At 39.1% G+C, this 24,240-nt stretch overlaps 1 protein-coding gene across 2 annotated transcripts in view; it reads right to left on the bottom strand.

Moving 5' to 3' along the window:
* Window positions 1-24,240, bottom strand: part of rpn2 (ribophorin II) — a 62,014-nt gene that overhangs the window by 21,549 nt on the left and 16,225 nt on the right. For both annotated transcript variants that reach the window (XM_086005596.1, XM_086005597.1), the window contains exons 3-14: window positions 23,966-24,061; window positions 22,729-22,904; window positions 20,828-20,903; window positions 17,181-17,315; window positions 16,202-16,378; window positions 12,797-12,915; window positions 10,548-10,653; window positions 8,816-8,907; window positions 8,553-8,667; window positions 7,096-7,290; window positions 3,768-3,854; window positions 542-637 (exon numbers count right to left, since the gene is read on the bottom strand). In XM_086005596.1, coding sequence (XP_085861722.1) covers window positions 542-637; window positions 3,768-3,854; window positions 7,096-7,290; window positions 8,553-8,667; window positions 8,816-8,907; window positions 10,548-10,653; window positions 12,797-12,915; window positions 16,202-16,378; window positions 17,181-17,315; window positions 20,828-20,903; window positions 22,729-22,904; window positions 23,966-24,061 — 1,470 coding nt within the window. The remainder of the gene's footprint in view (window positions 1-541; window positions 638-3,767; window positions 3,855-7,095; window positions 7,291-8,552; window positions 8,668-8,815; window positions 8,908-10,547; window positions 10,654-12,796; window positions 12,916-16,201; window positions 16,379-17,180; window positions 17,316-20,827; window positions 20,904-22,728; window positions 22,905-23,965; window positions 24,062-24,240) is intronic.

The raw sequence follows: 24,240 nt of genomic DNA, 5'->3' as shown, positions 1-24,240 counted from the left end.
GTTATCTCTCAGCATTGCAGTTGGTCTCAGTAACCATAGGTGAAGGGGGTGGGTGGGGGAAAGCAGAAAAAACACATCAGGCACATTTGATCCTTGGCACCACACGCCACCTGGGACAAGTGTGCATGTAAATGTTTGGTAAAAATCGGATCAGGTTCAGCTGTGATCCTCCATGATCACAAATTCTGAGGACGTTCACCATCTGGGCTCAAACCTCATCAATGGCCTTTCGGTTGCCGGTATCAATGAAAATAACACCCCAGCATGTCACTGTTTTCTTGGGACAATGGGAGAAAATTGGGAAAAAGATGCAAACGGTATATGTGACAAGTGAAAGACTCATTTTCTTGCCTTATGATTTTAAGAATTTCAAATGGTACACCAAAAGGAATCTGTTCAGAATACAACCTTAACTTGCACAGTAGCAATAACTTTAGAAAAAATTCTTCCCTCAATTACGTTGAAACCAGGTAGCTGTAATTAAAAGTCCAGTCATTCCTAAAACCACAATCTTAAAAACTTTGCTAAAACCAATACTTACCAGAATTACAAGCAATAAGAGGGGTGCTAGTACAAGGGCAGTGAAAGTATTGGAGACTGCAACAGGTGGCTTCTTTTCAGGTTCCCTAAAGAGGTGCTGTAAAAAGAATAATGTTTAGAAGTATATTGCATAATAACAAGTAGAGTTGAAAGATTAATTGCTACATTGCAGCTAATATTGCAAAAGATATTGAACCTAAGTTAAAGCAATGAATACATTTACTTCCTATGATGGGTGCTGTTGCAAGTTAAAAGCTTTGAACTGTACTGCTTTTCAGAAAAATGCATACAATAACATCTATTAAATGGGTTGGTAGGTTTCCGGTTCCCCAATATTCACATTTGATTAATAAAGCAGTGGCCTGCAAACATAGTTGTATGGTTAAAAGGCTAATCAAAGGACATAAAAGTATAAGTTTCATTGGTCTTATGAACAGAAATGCAGACGGATCCAGGCTTCTTGTAAATATGCATTATGTCCTGTTAGGGGGTGAGCTGGCCACCTGTGCGAGACATGAGGTCAGTAAATGCAGCAGGGAGCGAGCACATTATGAAAGGGTGGTAGGGGAAAGGGGGTGTAGTAAGAGTGTCTAATCACAATACAAAACAAAAAGAGAAACAGCTGGAAATACTCAACAGATCAGGTAGTGTCTGTGGAAAAAGAAAATTCGATGGTTTAGAGTTCAAGACCCATCCTCAGGACTGGAAGATATTACAGATGAGCAGCATTTAAAAAGGAACAAGGGGGAAAAAAACACACAGGAAAAGAAATAGAATGACCTGTGAAGTGCTTTGGTGGAGAACAGGAGATGGTTAAATAGTAGTGATATTAGCAGGAGATAAAAGGAGGCAGAATGAGAGAAATTGAAGAAGACATAAACTGGACACAGAGTGTGTGAGTAGCTGAAAGGGGGATAGGCAGAAAGGGAAGCATGAAAAACTAGCACAGTGATGCAGGCTCCAGTGGCCCTGGAGTCTGGTGGAAGAAAAAAAGCAGGTCAACGCCAAGGGTGCAGATCACCCCGCCAGCAGTGTTCCAACATGGGGTATGTACCCAAAGTACCAATCTGCTCTCTCGCCCCATGCCCAGAAATGCCAGCACACCCCTCCCACATTGCCAGCAGCTACTGCCAGAGAGAACATAGGAGTTGCAGTCAAGGTCGGAAGTTGTTAAATTCTATAGCCAGAGAACTGCAAGGTGCCTAGTAGAAAGATGACAGGTTAGCTGAATGGGTAGGCAGGTGGCCGAAGCAATTTAATTTAGAGAAGTGTGAGGCAATGCATTTTGGGAGGAAAAACAAAGAATGTGGGTATACACTCAAATGGAAAGGCACTGAAGGGTATGGATAAACAGAGATACCAAGGGGTTTCAATCCCGAATTCCCTGAAAGTGAGAGCATATGTAGATAATAAAGCCATTAAAAAGGCCAACAGCATTTTGGGTTTTATAAATAGGGATATAGGATAAAAAAGTAATGGTAAACTTGCAGTTTGGCTGCCCAATTATTGAAAGGATATTAAAAGCCACAGAGAACAAACAGCACAGATTGACCAGAATGATGCCAGGGACAGGAAACTATAGAGAGACTTGAGATACTGGGATTATTTCCACTAGAGCAGTGAAGGTTAATACAGGAAACTTTGGTTTATCCGGAGGTTAACTGTCCGGAATGCTCGATCCACCGGCAAAATTCAGGAGTCGGTTCAGTAAGTTTTTTTTCTTTTCGTTGCTTTTTTTCCCCCACCAGTCAGGCTCTGCAAGGTCTAGCTAAAGCTGTTGCTTAGCTACAGAGACGCTTGCAAGCTACAGCCGACTGTTTAGAAGCTGTTGCTAAGCAACAGGGTTTGTTGCTAGATACGGAGCTCAAAAGCTCTATGTTTTAACATTAGCGCTGGTTTGTCCGGCAGTTTTGATGGGACGGCAACAGCTCGGTCCCGTCGGTGCCGGATAGCACAAAGTTTCCTGTATGAGATTTATTTGAGGTTTTTAAAATTATGCCGAGTTTTGATAAAGTGAATAGAGAAAAGACCATTTCTTCTGGTTGGGGAGTCAGAGATGAGGGATCATTAATTTATAATTGCCACTATGAGAGTGAGGAGAGGTTATGAAAACTTCATTAAGCAAATGGCTGTCAAAGCATGTAATTATGGTTCCACAGGGAGTAGCTGAGGCAAGAGACTATTGCAATTTTTAAAGAGAAAATTGGATACATATTTGACTTGCGACTATAATTCAATAAGGCTAAGCATATTTGAACAAGACAAAAGTTTACATAGGCTGACATTTAATGCACTGTAATTCAAATTGAACTGCTTTTATCTTCTTAAATCTAGGTTAATGAATTGTATACAGTTTTAATGTGCAATTATTTTTTAGCCTTTGAATTCAATAGTACACAAACTGAAGCATGGAAGATGTCAATATGCAGGATACAGTTTACATTTGACAAATAGGCTGGCCACTACAAGTGGGACCTGGAGCCTGTCTTATAGTTTTCGTTATGTATTTGTTTTATAGCACTCTTTGGGTAATTAAATGCATCAAAAATTATAAGTAAATTCATTTTAAAATGGAAGTTAAATTGATGCATCAATTGGTTTTGGTGATGTCACTGTAAATTTGTCCTCCCTTCCCAAATGTGACATCATCTCCATGAAACGCAAAATAACCTACGAGAACGTCACCACATGTGGTATGAGTCATGTTGTTAATGCAATTCATGAAGAATCCGTCTTTTGGATGAGATGTTAAACCAAGGTACCGTCTACTCTCTCAGGTGGAGGTAAAAGATCCCATCGAACTATTTCAAAGAAGGGCAGGGGAGTTATCCCCAGTGTCCTAGCCAATATTTATCCCTCAATCAATATCACTAAAAAAAACAGAGTATCTGGTCATTATCACATTGCTGTTTGTGGGAGTTTGCTGTGCACAAATTGGCTTCCATGTTTCCTACAGTACAACAGTGACTACACTTCAAAAAGTACTTAATTGGCTGTAAAGCATTTTGGGACATCCAGTGGTCATGAAAGGCGCTATATAAATGCAAGTCTTTCTTTTTCTTTTAGAATTTTAACTACATGGCATGTAAGAAAGAGAACATGAAGTGGTCTGTGTCGTGTAAAGTGTCTTGCTACTCTAATAGAGAGTGTAATACTGTTATTAGCTGGACAACATTTTATTAGAATGACACCTGTTTTTAGTAGCTGAACCTTACATAAGTACCTACCTGAATTTCAGGCTTGGGGGCAAAGAGATTCTGAGATTGTACTGGGGTTGGAGCCTCTTCCTCAGGAAACTTAACTGCAACATCAGCCTATGATAGGAATAAAAAAAACTGAACATAGATTCTTCTTTAAATGTTAAGAGTTACTGTTCACACTGAAAAAATTATCTTATAAAAAGCCTTGGTCGCCGTCATGTTCTGACTTTTTTTTGGACTGACTTTCAAATATATGAAGTAATTCATGCAAGGTCATGCAGTCCAAAGCCCAGCTTTAGAAGTGGAAAGAGATTAAAACATGCAAATGTATTTTTCCACCATTGAGATTTTTTTTTAATGAATTTACAAAAAGTGGGCTTTACTAGAAAGCTTAGATAAATTCACAAAGAGTTAATTTTGGGAATGCTACAAAAAAAATTGTCTTTACTATAGATGGTACTTTTTTCCATTTCACCCAGAATACTGGAAAATATCAGGTTACATTTAAATATAACGTGGTTTAGAAATCTAGTTTGTGCACCGAAACTACAAAAAAGAACGCTGTACTCATAGGTTTGATATCAGAAGAATTGTACAGTAACTAACTATAAAATGTTTGACAACAGCAACTTTCAGTATTAATTGCTACAGACTGATAATTCTGATGCATTGGAGAGAAACTTTGCGCTGTGTCCAATAGTTTATAAGTGGCAAACTTCACAACCTTACATATTGGCAACAGTTACTTTAACTCTGGTCTCCAATCAATTATTTATTGCAGTTAAGCACAGAATGTCATGAAACAAACTTTAGAGCTTGTATTAGGAATAATAAATACATTGCCCTTATACTTGGACTTAAACAATTATAAGGTTCCTTCACAGAACTCTATATAACCTTTATTTCAGTAGCTAAGCAGCACAGCAGATGCACTGGTGCCAAAGTGGTTGGTTTCTTTGCACCATAGTTGTTCTTTTCTTTTTAGTTTCTTCTAAATATTAAAATACATAGAGCTCAACAACCCATAAACACATTGAACTGAGAGCAATGATAATCCAATGCATTACAATGGGATTCCCTTGGACTTTGTATTCTCATTAAGACAACATTATTCAGTAACCAAAACAGAAGGTTCCCATGGAGGTCTCGGTAATTGGGATGAGAAAATAAAATTATCCAAAATGCTAAATTCTCTTATCTATGGACAAAGCTTTACTGTTCCTACTACCTCGACAATAGAGTTCCATTTTGAAAATATTAAATAGACTAACTACAAAACTGATTCAGAATTGCTGTTTTTGGCAAGATCTGGAATGGATGCACAAAGTTACTCCTCCAACACAATCTTCAGCCACTGTTCAATCAGATGGAGTTCTGACTGTCTTGAATCATGGAACATGTCCTTTTTTTGCACTGTGATCTTTAGTCCTCTCACAGATAACCAATTAGCATTGAATATGGGACATGCGAACTTTGTTCTGGACTCATGCAGTAGAAAAGAAAGCTCAAACTATGAATCTATTTTTGTGGCGAATTGATATAGAAAATAGTATCATTAATTGTGTGGTATTACATGAGCTCGTGAAGGAATAAGCAATATACCTATTCAGAAAAATACACCATTCTATAAAAGAATTCTGACTTTATTAAAACATGACATACTAGGTCTGGAAATCTGGAAGCCTCAACAATGGAGAAGCTGTGAACAGCATACAGGCTATTGAGATAAGTTGTTGACACTGAATCAATAGCCTTATTGAAACAGGAGGTTGGAGGTTCCTGAAAGTCTGAGTCTTTGGAAAAAAGACAATGGTACACCCAGTTAAGGCGTTTTAAAGTACACTTTGTAAACAAACACAGAAAATTAAGAAACATATGCCTTCGTGGCAATGGCATCAAGTGGGGGAGGCACCAGCCATCACAGTATTTTTATGTTGAACTTGGAACACCTAGGAGACACGAGTCTGTGTTGCAACCAGCTGAGGTGACTTAAGAATTGCATAGAAGACCTTGGTAAGAATGACATCAAATAGATGCACCTGCTCCACACTTTTTTATGATAAGCTTCGAACACCTAGGGTAGAGACATAATTTTTAATGCTACAAGCTGATCTAACTGTAAAAATAGCAGGGGTCAACAGAAAAATGACTAGAGATAATTAGTTTACATCAGCAGAAAACTTCAAAGGAAATACCACTGAGAAAGGGTATAAAAATTGAACTTTCAAAATGGGATGATAGATTCACTGTAAGGGGCAAAGCGATTCTCGGCTTCAGAGGCAAGCTCTTCAACTCTTTGTATCTCGGGGATCAAGGTATTGTATTTGATTTTGGTGGATATCCTGGAATAAACTATGAACTGTAAAACTAGCGAAGTTAAGATATGAGAATAAGGATCTCTGATAATAGAATTGTAAGATTTTTGTATTTGGAACTGTTAATGTTGCAACTGAAACACCTACTGTAATTACATATCGGTTCTTTAATAAACCTATATATTTTTAGAATTGTCTCACACAGCACTTCTGTATCAAACTCGCAAACTCAATCTCTGTACGCTCTTTGGTGAGGAGTTGCAGAATTCTGGGGGAGTTTTCCGGACCCTCATAATATCTGGAACGTTACAGTCTAGCTAAACTTACTAAAAGTGCTATCTGGAGGACGGTAACATCTTCAGGTTGTTCCTTTCCTTTAGGGAGAGATAGTCTGGACTTTAGACCCAATTAAGCATCTTTAGGATTCGGCTACCTCAAACTTTAGTTGAAAGTGAATGTCTGGGGAATACGCCTGATCCGGGATAGCCCTAAAGGGGCTAGGACTAGTAATTATCCTTTCACTCTAATGGATGAAGCTTGCTGAGTACAATAGGCATTAACCACGAGGGAATCAGAGAGATGTCCAACAATGTTAATGGTTATACTTTATCTTTAAATTTACCTGCATTAAAAGAATAAAACGAAAGTAAGTTCACATGGATCAACAGGGTTGATAAAATAGTGGTAGTTTCTGGAAAGCCAATCTTAAGTGGTTTAAACTCTACTTGCAGCCAATTCATCAAACACTTTTGTAACAATGTCAGTACATGGTAAATTAACCAGATGAAGTAAGGAGCATACACTTACCATATTATGATGATGAAACCATTATTTTGAATGAGTTCAGTGTAAACTTAGCAGCATCAGCAAAAACACAGGAACCGTGGGACTTTAACTTATGGTTTATCAAACACGTTGAAGCAGTCCAACAACATATTCAGCAAATTGCAGTGGTCATTTAAAAAACTGCGCAGGAGTCATCTCTATTAGCAGTACATTGTGAATAGTAAACAATTTTCAATTGGAGAACACAGACTTACCAGGTGCCACAAAATTGGATTTTCAAGTGTTGCATCTCCAATTATCAAAAAGAGGTAATAGGTTCCAGAGACAGAATTAAATTCAGACTTCCTCTCAACCACATCCAGGTCAAACTTGTATACATTTTTACTGTCTGGTTCAGCCACAAACACCACTTCCTGTTCAGTCTTCTGATTGTAGAGACGTACAAAAGTCTAAAAGGTACAAAATTCACAATGTATCCTCACATTTAACAGTGTCCGAGTAAGATATTGAGATGGTCAACATTTGACTTGAGGCATATCAATCACGTTATAGAAAAGGTGGCATTTTGCACAATTGGCTACTGCAGACTATACTTACAAATTATAGCTCATAGGCCATGCTGCAATGTCATGAAAGTTCGGATTATCAATTTGCAAGTAGCACCAATGTGCTTCTCACTCGATGTCCTTCAATCTGCTTTGTTGAACCCCTTTGACCTTTTGGATCACTCCCATCATCCAACTTGTTTTCAATACCAAAAAAAGGCTCATCAAAATCATCCCTTTAAATTGCAGTTCAAACCAATTTGGCAAGTGACAAGGTAATTGTGAGGACTGCCACCACACTTCATAGCCAAGACAATCAATCACTGGTGAAGGGAAGCGGTGGACATCCCTGCGAGTTCATGCCAGACTCTGCATTTGATGGTCAACTAGTTTCAACCTTAAACCGGGCAACAAAGCACAGCAGCTCCAGTAGTGTATACCACAGCAACTTTTTTTTTTTCCTAACAAGGGGAGTATAGAAACTCAGGTCTGTAATGCTTAAATCCCTCATTCACTAATGGGCAGCTTCACAAATGCTAAGTTTCTTTACAAAGTTGTAAAGGATTGTTACAAATTCAGATAAATTGAGAGGAAAAGCTGCCATCAGATTGAGTTTAACAGTAAAACAAAAGCAAAATAATAATGTGGGGAAAAATCTGAAAAGGCGAGCAACACTCAGCAGGTCAGGCAGCATCTGTACAGAGAAAAACAGAGTTAATGTTTCAGGTCGATGACCTTCCATCAGAACATAAGAATTCAGTTCTGATGAAAGGTCATCAATCTGAAATATTATCTCTATTTCTCTCTCCACCTGCTGAGTGTTTACAGCATTTTTCTGTTTTTATTTCTAGTTTAACAGGATTGATGGGTTACCCATCAGTAACAATGCACATGTTAATTTGAGTAGCATTTTCTGGCAAAACCACTCCTTTTTTTTTTTGGAAGTACAGGTTTATATTGGCTTTTTGACATCAAGGTTGACATTTTCTTCCTGAAATAAATTTGAACACAACAACTCTTGGCCGTGTCTTGGTTAAGAGTGTGTGCGTGTAATGGTTCTAGAACAGAAATTCTGCGAATGAAAAAATGACAACCCCAGAACAATGCATCTTTTTTAAACAGATTCAAAAAAAGACACAGCCAGTTTAAAACTGTACAGCACGTACTTGGTGTGGAGTAAGCTCAACTCCAGTGTTCACATCAGCCAACTGGAAAGATAAAGCGAAGCTCTGGTGACTGTCAGCGGTAATGAACCCCTTGGCTTTTGATGGATAAACCACCCTAATGGAATGAACATTGAAGATTAAATTAAAAAAGTCTTCCTAAATATGTACTTTTTTTAAATTCATAAACTCTACTATATTAATTCCAGAAATAAGAGCTGCAATATTAAAAGTATTTCAGCAGATGCAATAATAGTTTGCTTTACCTAGTGGTCTTTGGTCCAATGCTCTGATCCTTGTCAACTACCGAAAGGTCAACATTGGCGATACCGACTTCAGTGGCAACCTTGACTTTGAGCTAGATTTAAAAAGTTAGATAAGGGCTACAGTAAGGTAAAAACAGAATTGGTGCAAAACAAATCAACAAATGTCTCAACAGATAGGAAAAGCAGCATAGGCATATCGTTTTAATGACCCATTAATACAACCACTTTTTAAATTGAATTCTATAAAGGCCTACACTTTTGTGAGTGACAATATGAAAGTTCTTAAGAGGCAAGCTAGCCTACCAGTTTCAACAATTTTAATGACAAAATGGGTAAAGATATGAATAGAACTCAACAAACCCTCCTCACCTTGGGTGAGGACAGATTCAGGCTCTGACACATCTTGTATTGAAGCGGCAAGAGTTAGATGAGTCACTTGTCAAGTTTGGTGAAGATTTTTTTTTAAGTTATTGACGGCATGGCACTTCTTGCAGAGATGCAATAGAAGCTGATTCTAAGCCTACTCATTTTTAAAACGAGTATTTTATAAGGGCAGCCTACAGAAAACAGGTCAAAATATGTTACGTGCTCATTATTGAGTTGATAAACTGGAACAGAAATGCTCCGGAGAGGCAAGGAAAAATAAAAAAGGTGGAATAATATTGTTGAGCTGCCAGACCACCAATTATTATAACGTTGCATCATGCCGGAATTAGATACTGATATTACAGTATTTGGTAACGTAGCATAAAGACACCTGATCGACATCATTTTAAGTCTTTTGCTTTCCTTGCATGGCACTGTTGCATTGAATGGAATCCAATCATTTCCTCATATATTAACAGTCAAGTCACCCAGTTTATGCTCACACACAGCAGCAAACAATTACAAGTGTGTCCTGTTGGACACAGTTTCAACTAAGCGAAGGATGGTCAATTCAGAAAAGGAACCATAAATTACAAAGCCTTATAGACCAGATAACTGTAAAATGCCTGTCTCAAAGCCCTGTTTGCAAAACCAATGGTGCGGAGAATTACGTCCCACAAATTCAACCACCCTGCTAGGTAGCCCATTTTTCCTTGATCCCAACATGACATTTTCACCTCTAAGACAAGTCAACCGCCAGTAATTTGGAGGTAGCGGTAAACTTGCCATTTATGTACATTATAACACACTAACGCATGGGCCTTACAGCAATAGCTGATATCCCAGGCTCTAACTATTTGATAGGTAAGCCAATGAACTTGATCTGCCAATTCTCTGAAACAGTCCATAAAATAAACCGTCACCAATGCTCCTGCATTTCTACAGCAGTTACAAAAAGATCAAGTACAATCTTCTCATTTTCACCACCTCCCCAAGTTGACCAACCTGACCTTTCCCAGTGCCACTGGTATCCAACTTAGAAGGATTTGACTGTACTTTGATGGGCTTCACAGCCGGCACATGCATTAAACCTTCTGATAAAATGTATGGTGTGTATTAACAAAATAATTGTCTCAGATTTACTTTATTTTACATTAGTAAATATGGTTAATAGCAAATTTGTAATTACTCCTAAGATTATCTTAAGCTAACTCATTAATGACTTGAAATTGTCATTGTTGTGGGAATTAATGCTGAAGCCTTTTTATTCAAACTAGTTCCTTGACAAATGCTGCTAACTCCCTGAAAAATATAACTTACAAAAGCACCAGCCATTTTATTCTATATTCTAAAATGATGCACATACCTCCACGTGGTTTCCTATAAATCGGCTATCACCCTCCACAATGACAGAGAAGTCGTAATAACCACTTGGTGGCTTTACCTCCATAAAATTCAATTCAAAAAGATCACTAATGAAAAAAATGAAAATTACAAATGTTATCCTGTGATGGTCAACAAATATTTAAAATCTGTTTATTTTAGATATAGGGGGAAAAAATTCAGTATCGCCCCTTTTGGGGCGTCATTATCAGCCGTGCGCAAAGTTTAGCGCCTGGCGCTAATTATCGCCTCTGACGGCAAACTTGGCTTTTATCACCCCTGGAGGTGATTGGAACGCTAAATCAGGCGCTTCACACCTGTCCTAAAGCGCAAAGGCCGAGGAGCGAGGCGCTACCTCAGAGCGCTGGTGAAGCAAGGAAGGGCAAATCAAAATGAACCTGCATAGTGCTGCTCAGTACCCAAAACTCCTTCACACAGCGTTGAATCTCTCCAGAAGTCTCTCTCTCTCTCTCTCAGAATGCATGGTGCAAAAATGTCACCAACAAAAAAAGGCAGGAAGCGGGCGCCTTTAAATAGCGCTCCCCCAGTCCCTTCCTGACTGCAAAACGCTCCCCTCAACCTGTCACTGCTAGCGGCAGGCGGTAAGGCAGGGGGCGCCACTCAATATCCGGTCCGGGGCGCTACTGGAGCGTTGCGCACTCGACTGACGTCATGATCTGCCGGCGCAGGAGATCGTGGCGGAAGTGTTTAGTGCCGCTGCAAAATGTCTAGTTAATTTTGCGAGTGGTGCAAACATTGCTGCGCCCGGGCGCTAGTTGCTTTGCTCCCCACTACCGCCCTCTTAAGGCGCTAACGGGAGGCGCAAACCAACTGACTTTTCCCCCCAAAGTGTCAACAGCTTCCTGCATTAATTCAAGAAGCATTGATGCGTGTTAACCATGGGATTTTCTGCATTTTCGAGAACAGATAATTATCAGAATAGAGGATTAGTTCCAATAGAACAGCAAATACATGTGTGTACATGTTTAAATTTTGAAATGGATAAGTTTTTTTAAAAAAGTACATTATTTTCTTTCCATTCCATCAGACAGTTTCACATGCCATACACCATTTCCAGGGCAATAGTGGGCAGGTGACCTGCTCCTAGCCTCAGATGATGCTACTTCATAGTCAGGCTAAATAAAAGATGTAAACATATGGCCCTTCCTTGGAGCCTCCCAAAGTACCATGGCTTCAGTTCAGGAACTTGGATAGGAGCTGCAGATATGAACCCGCATCCCAGTATTCCATGGCACTAATGTACTGAACAAGGTACGAAATGCGCAAGTTTCTGAATTCCTCTGTTCAAATGTACTTATTTTTGAGATGGCCTGATTCAAGATCACACTTTTTAAAAAACGATTATTTTTTCACAAGAATTCTTGCACTTAAGTGACTAAAAGCTTCTGATCAAATCTAACCTTGCTCCAACTTCAAAAAAGGACACAAACCTAACAATAGATTCTTTTTTATTTATTCATGGCATGTGGGCGTCGCTGGCATGACCAGCATTTACTGCCCATCCCTAATTGCCCTCGAGAAGGTGGTGGTGAGCCGCCTTCTTGAATCGCTGCAGTCCATGAGGTAAAAGTACCTCCACAGTGCTGTTAGGGAGGGAGTTCCAGGATTTTGACCCAACGATGAAGGAATGGCGACATATTTCCAAGTCAGAATGGTGTGTGACTTGGAGGGAAACTTGCAGGTGGGGGTGTTCCCATGTGCCTGCTGTCCTTGTCTTTCTAGGTGGTCGAGGTCACTGGCTTGGGAGGTGCTGTCGAAGAACTGGCAAAGAAGGAGGAACCAAGTTTTAAGACAATATACCATGGATTTTTATGGTATGGCACTCAAGATAACCAATGTCGGCATTAAAGATTTTCAGGTCAGGTGCAACAAGGGCCAGAAATATAAAGCACCCTCTGCTCTGGTACGACATTCCTTAACCATAATCTTGGAGCGGTACCTCCTACTACACCAGTTCAAGTTTTCCACTTTCCGTATCAGCCATGTTGTATTGCCTCTCTAATGAAGCAGCTCAGTGTTGCGTCATGGACTCCCACCCAGTATTAATTGGAAGTCAGACTGCCCATATCTAAAACCATTACATACAAGACCCTTACATTTACAGTAATGTGACCGTGACATGATGTAATTGGGTATTAAACATTTCATGTGGTCTACAGAGACAAAGGAAAATATTATCTGTATGCATTGGCCACAAAATCTCTTCCTTACCCTTTCAAAGCAAAGGATGATTGCTGAAGAACTGCGTTTTTTGCCGAAACAGACTTGGCATATTCAAGCTGAACATCAGCTGAAGTCAGACTATGGGACATGACATTCGTCACATGCAACTGGAAAAACAGAGAAAGGAAATATTAGAGTAAAAGACAAAGTTTTCAGATATGTCATTAGGAATACATCTCAAAGAAGATTCCTTCTAGTTGCAAGATAAATGCTGTTGCTTCTTAAAATACATCTTAGACACAGATTAATACAATTGGCCACTTGTTACTGACATAGACAATGAATCTCGATGGTACACCATGTACAGAGAACTCTGAATTGTCCTTTGTCCAATCAGCTCGATGCCATGGTTAAATTTTTGTAAATGGTTTCCCTAAACACCAAGAGCACACAGAATCCTGTAAAAAATTGTTGACAAAAGTACTTGTTTAAGTTATAACCCAATTGAAAACTTACTTATCGCCTCTTCCATCCACTGAAGCCCACCACACGTTATTAGTTGTTGCCATTACATTTCCCATCATTTACTTTTAACTTCCAAAATTAGATAAGACAATACAATATTAATATTGCCCATTAAACACCTCACTCCATAAAAGAGCTATCAATTTTGTTCAGTGACCTGAACAAGTGTAAAATGCAACCCCTTCCTACAGTAGCAAAACAGTTATACAATACGTGCACTCTGTGTTGAAATTACTGAGCATTTAAATGGTTAGTCATTTGGCCAGATGGATTCACATCTTGTTTAAATCAATGGAAATACTAAAACAGCATAAATTCACAACATTGTCAACTTTTTCAGATGCAGTCTTGCAAAAGTGTACAGGTGATTCTTATCCTTTAGGTGCCAACTCGCACATGATGTTCTTTGACCCGAAAAGTGGTCCAAAACTGGATACCAGTTCCTCCCTCGTCATCATCACTGTTGTTCCAAAATTAGTCAAGACGGCGAGCTTCTCAGCCAGGATTGGTTCCACAACAAGATTAGGCAACGCTTTCCCAGTGCATCAGTCATGTTAAAATGATAGTTTCTGCTGTGATTTTACTTTGGTTCTTTTGGAAATTTTGCAGAGCCGATCTTTGAGAGTATATATTTTATCTATCTAGTTATAGCTATCTAGAATCTACCTATATGTTAAAATCGTACATGGGTCGTGGGCACCCTCAGAAACGGAAACCTCTCTTACAGGATTTCCAATATTAAAATGTCAAGTTAGCTAGCAGGATTCCCTATCACGTCTTTAGGTGACACTTTAATAGGATTTCTCATTTTAAACTGGACATTGAAATATCACAGGCTTCTGTCACACATGATGCTGTTATAACTTTTTCCTACAAGTTACTTAAATTCCTCTACTTTTTTCTCTTAATGATAAAAGTACTGTCTAATGTTCAAAATACATTTTTAAACAAAAATTCTAAAAATTATATCTATAACACGATTAAACAAATCCAGAGTTGTCCTTTATGCTGTTTAATAATGGCTTCATGACAGTTTTCACTTGGAGGCCTCAAAGTCTCCCAAAAGCCTGGGATGGAACTTGATATTTTTTCCCCAGATTGGTGATTGTGCAAGTTGCACATGTGTAGTTTAGTCAGCTGAACTGCAGAGATTTTTTCTTCAGCTTCTAGCAGGATTTGCTCAACTGCTTTTTTAAAAACCATTTGAAGAAAAAAAACAACAGGACAATTTTCAAAAGTTTTATTCAGGAAAAATTGATGAGTGCTTTTGTAAAAAAAAGAGATTATACTGATTATACACCAGTTGTAGCTTTTGTACTTTTTAATTATATAAATTTTAGAAAGTTTATTAAGCAGAGGGAGAGAAATAGTCAACGAAAGTGAAGAGAGAGAAAACAAAAGTGAAGCGAGAAAGCAAATGCAATAAGGAAAAAGAAACGAGACAAGCAAAGAACGAAGGATTTCCTCATCGCAATTTTTTTTTTTTTTTTTAAAAAGCTGAATTTTGAAAGTAAACAATGCATCTTTGAGGACAACAGGTAGGAGGAAACAGATTGAGGGCGCGTGTGCTCTGGCCCCTTGTCATCCACCCTTAAGGGGAGCGAGTGGATGGGGGTCCAGGGTAGTGACAGGGTGGTGGGGAGGGGGTAGTGGGAAGGTGAATAGGTTCAGGACATGGCGGGAGTGAGGGGGTGGAGGAAGCATGTGTGAAGGGAGGGGATGGAAAAGCAGCTGCCGAGAGCTACATTTTCCCACAACCCTCACAAAAAAATGCAGCCTGCAGCCGTCAGCAGTGCCATTCCCTACCTCTGGAATCCAGGATTCTAATTGGGAACTGATCCCAACATCCATTTCAACAATTCAGAATCTTAAAGCGACACATGACTACATTTGATTTTACATTGTGTAATGTTCCTGTTCTTATAAAATGGCACACCCTCGCAATTACCATGAGCACTGCCAGGGAACCTTCACCAGTTTCAGAAAAAAGGCTTACATTAGCAAAGCCTTAAAACTGTGCAGTTTGAACTTGTATCATAATTTGCTCAAAATCTCAACATATATCAGGATGTTTTGCCCAATTTTCCAAAGAAAAAGTTTGAAAATAAGCTACTTTTAATGTTTTTTAAGCAAAAGAACAAGTTTTGTTTTAACAAAAGGCAATTAGACAATAGGTGGTTAATATGCTAAATAGAAGTTGTTTCCCCCAGGTGCAAAAAACAAGCAATTCATCAGCTTGACTGATAATCAAAAGCAACTTCAAATTCAATGTGTGAGAAACCACATGAAGAGGGAGATAGACATGTGGGGAAGCTGCTGAGGAAGGGAAAGGATCCAGAAGAGGCTGAATAAAAGACAGGAGACTGCATGGAGAGGAGGTTCTGCCCTGGGCTGTAGCCAAAATGCAAAGGGGTTATTGTGTTTTAATTAAGTAAGATGGCCCACTGATGTGGGGAAGTGTAATGTGTTCATGATTTTATATTACGTGAAGACAAATTGTATTGGCTGAAATAAGTGAATCCAATCATAACTTTGCTTTGTATGATCATCTAATAAAGCAGCTTATCTTTTCTTGTTAAGCCTCATCTCACCAAGTGTTGGCTTGGTTCATCTTTGGAGAAATTGAAGAAATATATTTGCAACAGGCATGGATAGCTGGTTCAGGTCACAAGGGGATGTTTTGTTACAGCCTTCCACTCCAGGCATATTAATGTACGAGTCGATATAGGGCAGCGAGAGTCAACTCCCAAGATGCTCGGATCATTTGAGGCAGCGCACGAAGCTACTGAACCAGAGAAGGTGCTGGAAGCAGATTCAAATTCTTAACACCTCAGTAAGAGGAAAAAGTTTCTCAGTTTAGACAATAAAGTTACCTTTACAAAAGTTGAACTAAGTTATCTCAAGATATGCAGATGTAACAGAAGTTACCTTCAGGCTGGGCTTCTTATGGGAAACAGAGGCAAGTCCTTCAGCTGCTACAATAATTGGAACGTGGTACTGATTCTGGGACAAAGCTGCAGCAGCACAGGCAACGCTGAATGCCTCCGACAGCGTGGTATAATGTTTCTTACTGAAAACAGCATTAACAAGCTGAATGACTTGATCCTGAAATTAAAAAAGCGAAGCTGAATTTGACAATTCTAGGTCAGTTTACAGACTGTTCCAAAATTCTAGTCCCACTAAAGTGACGGGAGCTGCTGGAAGTGTAGATTGCTCTTTCTTGTACCTGATGTCACTGGAGCAACTGGGATGTGGGGGTGGGCAGTTATGAAAGGACATATCTTATAAAAAGCAAGCATTCATTTATAACTATTTTTTCCACATACAGGAAACTCTCGATTTACCGGCACCTAAATAACCGGAAATCTCTGTTAACCAGCAAAATTCAGGAGTAGGTTCAGGTAAGTTTTACTTCATATTAGTGGCCGTTCCTGGATCTGTGGCTGTGTAACGGGGTTCCTGCACCTGTTGCTAAGCAACAGGCATGCTTGGTCTGTGGCCGGGGTTCCTGCACCTGTTGCTAAGCAACAGGGAAGCCTGGATTTGTTGCTGTGTAGGGATGCTCTCGTAACTTTTAACTATACCTCTCTGTAATCCGGACTTTTTGATAAACCGGCACCACGCCAGTCCTGTCGGTGCTGGATAAAAAAAAAGTATCCTGTACATACACATCCCATGTGGAGAATACTTTAACAAAATATTACAGAAACCTAGAGGTATAAGTGCTCGCCTCCTGCTAGCACACACAAAAAAAATGTACAGCATCTTTGCAAAATATGTATGTGTGGATGTTTGAAAATTCAACTATAAAAAGTACCCCCTCCCACCCTCCTTGGCTTTTTCCTTTTAAATGAACTCAGCACTAGCGCTTCAATATGCCCGGTTTCTTCAGCTTCACTGTGCTTACCTCTTTAATTGCTGGCTCCATTCCAGCATGGTCAGACAGCTTATATGCAGCAGTCACAAACAAAGCTGTTGTTTCTAACCCCTCCTCAAACTGAAGATAAATACCTCCCAGATCATCAAGACGTGCAACCAGATCCTAAAAGGAGAAGAAGCACATTTATTTATCATAAGGTACCAGTAAGTTGGGTTTTTTAAAAATCAATCAAACATTTTTAAACTTGAACCTGATTTGTGTTACTGTTTACATCCAACAGCAGCTTTTGTCTGGTATGAAGTTTAAAATCAAGAAAGTTGATCTAAATTTGAAGTAGCAGATTAACTGCATTAATGACAAATATGGACTATAAAATTAGAAAAAAAATATAGAAAGATAGAAACAAAGATAGGAGCAGGAGTAGGCCATTCGGCCCCTCAAGCCTGCTCCGCCATTCAATGAGATCATGGTTGATCATCCAAACTCAGTACCCTGTCCCTGCCTTCTCCCCATATCCCTTGATCCCTTTAGCCTTAAGAAATATATCTAACTCCTTCTTGAATATATTTAATGAATTGGCCTCCACTGCCTTCTGTGGTAGAGAATTCCACAAGTTCACCACTCTCTGGGTGAAGAAATTCCTCCATCTCTGGCTTACCCCTTATCTTTAGACTGTGACTCCTGGTTCTGGACTCCCCGGCCATCGGGAACATCCTTCCTGCATCTAGTCTGTCTAGTCCTGTTAGAATTTTATAAGTTTCAACGAGATCCCCTCTCATTCTTCTAAACTCCAGTGAGTATAAGCCCAATCGACCCAATCTCTCCTCATACGTCATTCCTGCCATCCCAGGTATCAGCCTGGTGAATCTTCGCTGCACTCCTTCCATGGCAAGGACATCCTTCCTCAGATAAGGCGACCAAAACGGCACACAATACTCAAGGTGTGGTCTCACCAAGGCCCTGTACAACTGCAGCAAGACATCCTTGTTCCTGTACTCAAACCCTCTCGCTACGAAGGCCAACATACCATTTGCCTTCTTAACCGCCTGCTGCATCTGCATGCTTATCTTCAGCGACTGGTGCACAAGGACACCCATGTCTCGTTGCACTTCCCCTTCTCCCAATCTATTGCCGTTCAGATAATAATCTGCCTTCCTGTTTTTGCCACCAAAGTGGATAACCTCGCATTTATCCACATTATACTGCATCTGCCCAATCACCCAACCTGTCCAAATCATACTGGAATTTCTCAGCATCCTCCTCACAGCACACACACCCACCCAGCTTTGTGTCATCTGCAAACTTGGAGATTTTACATTATATCAACTGGATTTCTTCAGAAAAAGTTATAGAACCATCATAGTCTCACACCCTGCCTCTATGAAGTCTGTCTTTGAATTAGCTTTCACTAGTAACTGTGAGGTTGCAATTCGTCGTCCATTAATACTAGATTTAGCACCCTGGCTTCCACTGCTAAGAGTGAAAGTCTTACCTACTTTGGAGGAACTAAAGAATGGCATTCAGTCACATTGACTGTCCTAACTAAATATGCCATGGATTTCTTCGTGTGGGGAGGGGACTGCAGAAGGATGGAGGACAGAGAATGACGAGAAACTATTTAAAAGACTCAACATCTTCCTGCCATTGAGGCACCCTGTTCAAAAGCACTAACAAAAATAAAGCATTTATTTGTCGAAGATTTAGCATTGTATTGGCTTCTTTAATTCGGTCACAGTACACAAGGGCTAAAAATGAGCTTTACTCACAAAAGAATGTTCTGGCTCATTTTTTTTGTTACAATAATCTTTTGGTTTGTCTAAAAATTGATAAACATGCTGTGTCAGTTAAATTCGTCAGAGCCCGGTAGTTGTTTCAAAGTTATTTATCTGCCTGCTTTCCCACCTCAGATCAGAGTGCCCGGAACTTGCGCACAGAGAGCTAGTGAAGTCAGATAACTTCATAGCTGGTGAGCAGAAAGAACCAAATAAGTAAGAAAATTAATTTCAGTATTTCTTAAGCAAAGAAGTTGCTATTAATTTTTTAATTACAAGGAGCTAACTAATTTGAACTGTTGTAAAATATACTATTCGCTTGTTCTATTACTGTTTACTAAATTGTTTTAGCAGTTAAAGTCTAAAACAAGGTCTAGTATAGTATTATTTTGCCACAAGATCAATCCAGTGAAGGCATGGGATATAACTAGTAAAAGGTTTGTTTCCCAGACACACTATTAATTTTATCTAGGTATCAGGACATGTGAAAACAATGAAGGACATGGGGACCTAGGGCTCACCTACAAGAGTCTGAAATACAGAACGATAAAATAATTAAAAAGATAAAATAAGTCCTGAAATGCAACAGTTGCCCATGCAAACACATTTACACAGGAATACGTCACAAAAATGCTTGATCTTTGACTGAACCATGTTAAATTTCTATCCTATTGCTGAGTAAAAAAAAAGTTTAATCTCAATTGTACTATAAATCTAAAAAGATATCGCACTGAAATAATCAGAAGTGGCGCCTCTCCTTCTAGAATAGTCCCTTTACGAAGGATGGAAAGAAATAGGATTTGACAGCTAAGTCCCACCTCACATTTTCAACAAAAAAAGTCCAACGTTCTTCTTCAGTTTCAGTAAGATATGAATAGCAAAGCCTCCAGAGGCATAAGACAAACTATGAATCATCCAAATTAGTTTTCTATCTTGAAATAAGAGGCTTGACTACCTGGTGCTAAGGGAGCTCCACCAAAAGAGCTAATATACGTATTTAAGGAAACTACGGTATCAAGCAAATTGGAAACTGTAAATGGACTTGGGAGCATCTGGGAAATGATTACTGGATAGGGAAAATGGTTCAATAGATTAAGTCACAAAAGGTACAGTAATTGACAGCGAGTTGTAAATTCTGCTGTAGGCGATATGTATACTTGCAGTACTGATTGCATTTATAGATTAAATTCTATTTAAAAAGGACAAAACAATGGTTGGAATTTACAATACTGAATATAAAGTAGTTAACAAAATGTACAGATTCACACAACTACTTTTTAAATAGTTAAAATATTTTTGAAACAAATACAAAGTCTAGTTCTGCTCAAATAAAGAACATTAGTTGTAGAAACTCAAACATGTGAATTACATTTGGTCAGAAATACACACATTCATGCTTACAAATAATATACATTTTATAATTGTTTTCGAATCAGTATATATAATTATAACAATATCTGCTCTACCGTTTGTCGCCATATTTTCATTATTTATCCTGCATAAGAATTAGGAACAGGAGTAGGCCATACGTCCCCTTGAGCCCGATCATGGCTGATCTTCGACCTCAACTCCACTTGCCGCCCGATCGCCATATCCCTTGATTCTCCGAGAGTCCAAAAATCTATCTCTATCAGCCTTGAATATACTCAACGACTCAGCATCCACAGCCCTTTGGGGTAGAGAATTCTGTAGGTAGGAATATTTTATGCTAAACAAATCTAAAGAATTTTTCAAAAGCCAAAATGCAACCTCGTAAGCAACTGACTTCAGTATTCCCAATGTCTAGTGTCAAAATCTTATCTATACATTAACAATTTAGACATTTACATTTCTTTCCCATTCACATCAAGTGTGTTTTTCTTTTCAATCTGCCCAAACACAGCTCCGAAACAATATTTTTACCTCAATCTCCTCTACGATGCTTCTCAGATCAGCCTGCTGAGATAGATAAGAAGCTGCAAACAATGCATGGATAATTCTGTAAAGAAGAAATACACAATCAGAGCGGTCTAATTTTAAGAGTATATACAAAAGGTCTATTGTCCTGTACTTGACCAGAAGAGGCTCCGTTCCCTGCAATCTCCTATCACAAGGTACTAAAAGAAAATCTGAATAATCAGACAATGTTAATTTAATGCATCTGTAATCGCACACTAGTACTGTACATCAAAAGGTTGGGAAGGTCTGGGATTACAGCAATTTTATTGAGACACTCAAGAGTTTGAGATTGCAAAATAACTAGTCCTTGTGCATTTTGTATGATCTATTTGGACAAGATCCTTTTTTCATCATTCTCATAACTTCGCCTGTACACTTAAAAAGGAATACTTTCCTACTTTTTGAATTCTGTCTCAGTGTGGTACTGTTAGTTTGGAAGCAGAGTAAAGCACAATCCCTCCTCTCTGCCGCAATGACATCTGCAGCCTCAGAACAGTATTCCCGACTACAGGAGTGTCCAAACTTTTGCCTCCATAGGCCACGTAGGTGTCGAGTCTTAGGGGCCACATATAAAATTTATAAATCCATGCATTCTTATTCATTTGCATTTATCTCAAGCTACAAGAAACTTTAGATTAACCGGCCCCTAAATAACCAGAAATGTCGGTTAACTGGCAAAATTCAGGAGTCGGTTCAGGTAACTTTTATTACTTGCACAGCAACAAATGGAGGAAGGCAAGGGTTTGGCTGCAGCTGTTGCTAAGCTACAGAGACACTTGCAACTGGTGGACGTTGTTCTGAAGCTGTTGCTAAGCAACAGGGTTTGTTGCTTTATACGGAGCTCTAAGGTCCGTATCTTTTACTATAGCGTTCGGTTATCCGGAATTGATGATGAACCGGCACAACGTCGGTCCTGTCTGTGCCGGATACCAGAAAGTTTCCTGTACTAATAGTAACAGGTCTTGGTGATATGATTTTGGACTATCAACTGCTGAACATTTTTGGGCTGTTAGTGCACTCATCTCAATGTATGAAATTGTCCAAACATAATTTAGATCACAAGTCTGTTTGTAGGCCCAAAAATCTTACAGGTTTGGCTTCTAGCGCGCCTGATGACGAAATCAACCAACCATACTATTCTATGATTCTATATACATGTCCAATTTCAACCATTATCGAACATAAAGAGAAAGATACTCTTCGAAACGTGATTAAATACTTGTATCAAGTTACTGGTATGGCAAGTCAGTGCCCTGATATAACAGACGGTCAATGCAGCAATAAAGGTCCCCCACCCTAAACTAGGCAATTTGAAAAAAATGCTACAGATTTTAAAACTTGTTACGTCTTTGGTACAGAAAGTAACAAGATGGCAAGAGGGTCGGTAACCAGAGGACACCGATTTAAGATAATTGGCAAAAGAACCAGAGGGGAGATGAGGAGATTCAGAGATTCTTTTTTACGCAGCAAATTGTTACGATCTGCCTGAAAGGGTGGTGGAAGCAGATTCAATAGTAATTTTCAAAAGGGAATTGGATAAATACTTGAAAAGGAAAAATTTGCAGGTCTATGGGGAAAGAGCAAGGGAGTGGGGGACTAATTGGAGAGCTCTTCCAAAAGCCGACAGAGGAAAAATGGGCCGAATAGCCTCCTGACAATTATTAAAGGAATTTTTAAAAACACACATACATATGTAGTTTCGTTGCAAGGTAGTTACAAACTTACATACTCTTGGTCACCTAAGAATTTATGTAATTATCTACAACTGACTTGTAAAAGCACTGATTTATATAAAGGTTCCAGATGAACAGACTGCCTTAAATTTCCAGCGTTCACGAATAACAGAAATACAAAGCATGGCATACCCCAAGGAACTATCATCTTTCGAGATGTGAGCAGCAAGGGCTCTGAGAACTTCCCGAGATGCCAGAGGAAGGCCAAGATTACTCAAAGCTCCGACTGCATGGTAAATCTGGGTAATCGAAGAATCGTCGCTCACTGTTGCTAACAAAAGATCTCTGGTTTCATTGCTGACTGTAATCTGTGAATGAATTTTGAAGAAAAAATTTAAGTATCTGCTTATTGCCCCTCTCACTTGTTTCAGTCATTCAAGGTTACATCCTCTTCCATTTGTCAAGCTACTTAGGATACCATCACTTCTCCATTGTATACTTTTATGGAATAAAGGGACTGTAATTTTGGGTAATAGGTTGCACTCCAACATAAAATAAATAGCGTTGTACATCTGGAATGGTGTCCCAGGCATGAAGAGTATTACAGAAAACTTTGGTTTATCCGGAGGTTGTATGTCCGGAAACCTCGATCTACCGGCAGAAATCAGGAGCCGTTTTGTTAGGTTTTTTTTCTTCTCGTGGCTTTTTTTTCAAGTCAGGCTCTGCAAAGTCTCTCTGAAGCTGTTGCTAAGCAACAGTGTTTGTTGCCAGATACGGAGCTGCAAATCTCCGTATGCTTCAACATTAACGCTGGCTTGTCCAGCAGTTTTGATAGATCGGCAACAGCTCGGTCCCGTCGGTGCTGGATACCACAAAGTTTCCTGTACTAATACAGACATCCTTTACCATCACCATATGGGAATAGTCCATTATGGACTGTAAACTCTGCTTTACTAACGTTCCACGACTATGGAAATAATATGGAGGCCTCTCAATGTAAAGTTTGCAATGTAAATGCCATTGTCTTAATTATTAGTTTAAAAAACTGGCATGAAACCTCCAGTTCCATACGATTATATCTCCTTCGTACAAACATTCAGACAAACCACCATCAGTCCTAGCCTTTGCTTACAACACGTTACTGAATAATGGTTCAATGGCAGATAGAGTTTACATCATCAGTATTCCTGTACTACTACTGCTTTTGTGCTTTCACACAGGCCCATCAGTAAAGTGAACTACCCCACTGCAAACTCAGACTTACCCTCATTTCATTACACCAATTGATATTGTGGCAAGAGGTTCTGTAACTTATAGGTAATGTAAACAGGTCTTTAGAAAGCTGACAATCACAGAGAAATGACTTTCTACACGTTTTTCATACTAAAATAAACCATCTCGTCATAAAGGTATTTGCTGCATTACTTACATCACAATTAGACAGGGCTTGACTTGCTTCAGCAGCATAAAAAAGGGAATCAACATTTCTGGAGTCCACTTGCGATTTCAAAAAGTTACAAGCAGCCTGTTTGGAAAGAACAGATTCAGAAAAAGCCTTTTACTGTGAAGGAATAAGCCCTATAACCTATTCAGAAAAAGACACTATCTTATGAAATAATTCTGGTCTTATTAAAACATGACAAACTGGGTTTGTCAATTTAGAAACCTAACGATGAAATAGCTATGAAAGCATTCTGGCTATTG

Source organism: Somniosus microcephalus, chromosome 13, assembly GCF_052327205.1.
Source record: "Somniosus microcephalus isolate GS21.2 chromosome 13, FLI_Smic_1.0, whole genome shotgun sequence".
Taxonomy (NCBI): Eukaryota; Metazoa; Chordata; class Chondrichthyes; order Squaliformes; family Somniosidae; genus Somniosus; species Somniosus microcephalus.
The sequence above is the reverse complement of the archived record's forward strand: the minus strand, read 5'-3'. Positions and strand labels throughout refer to the sequence as shown.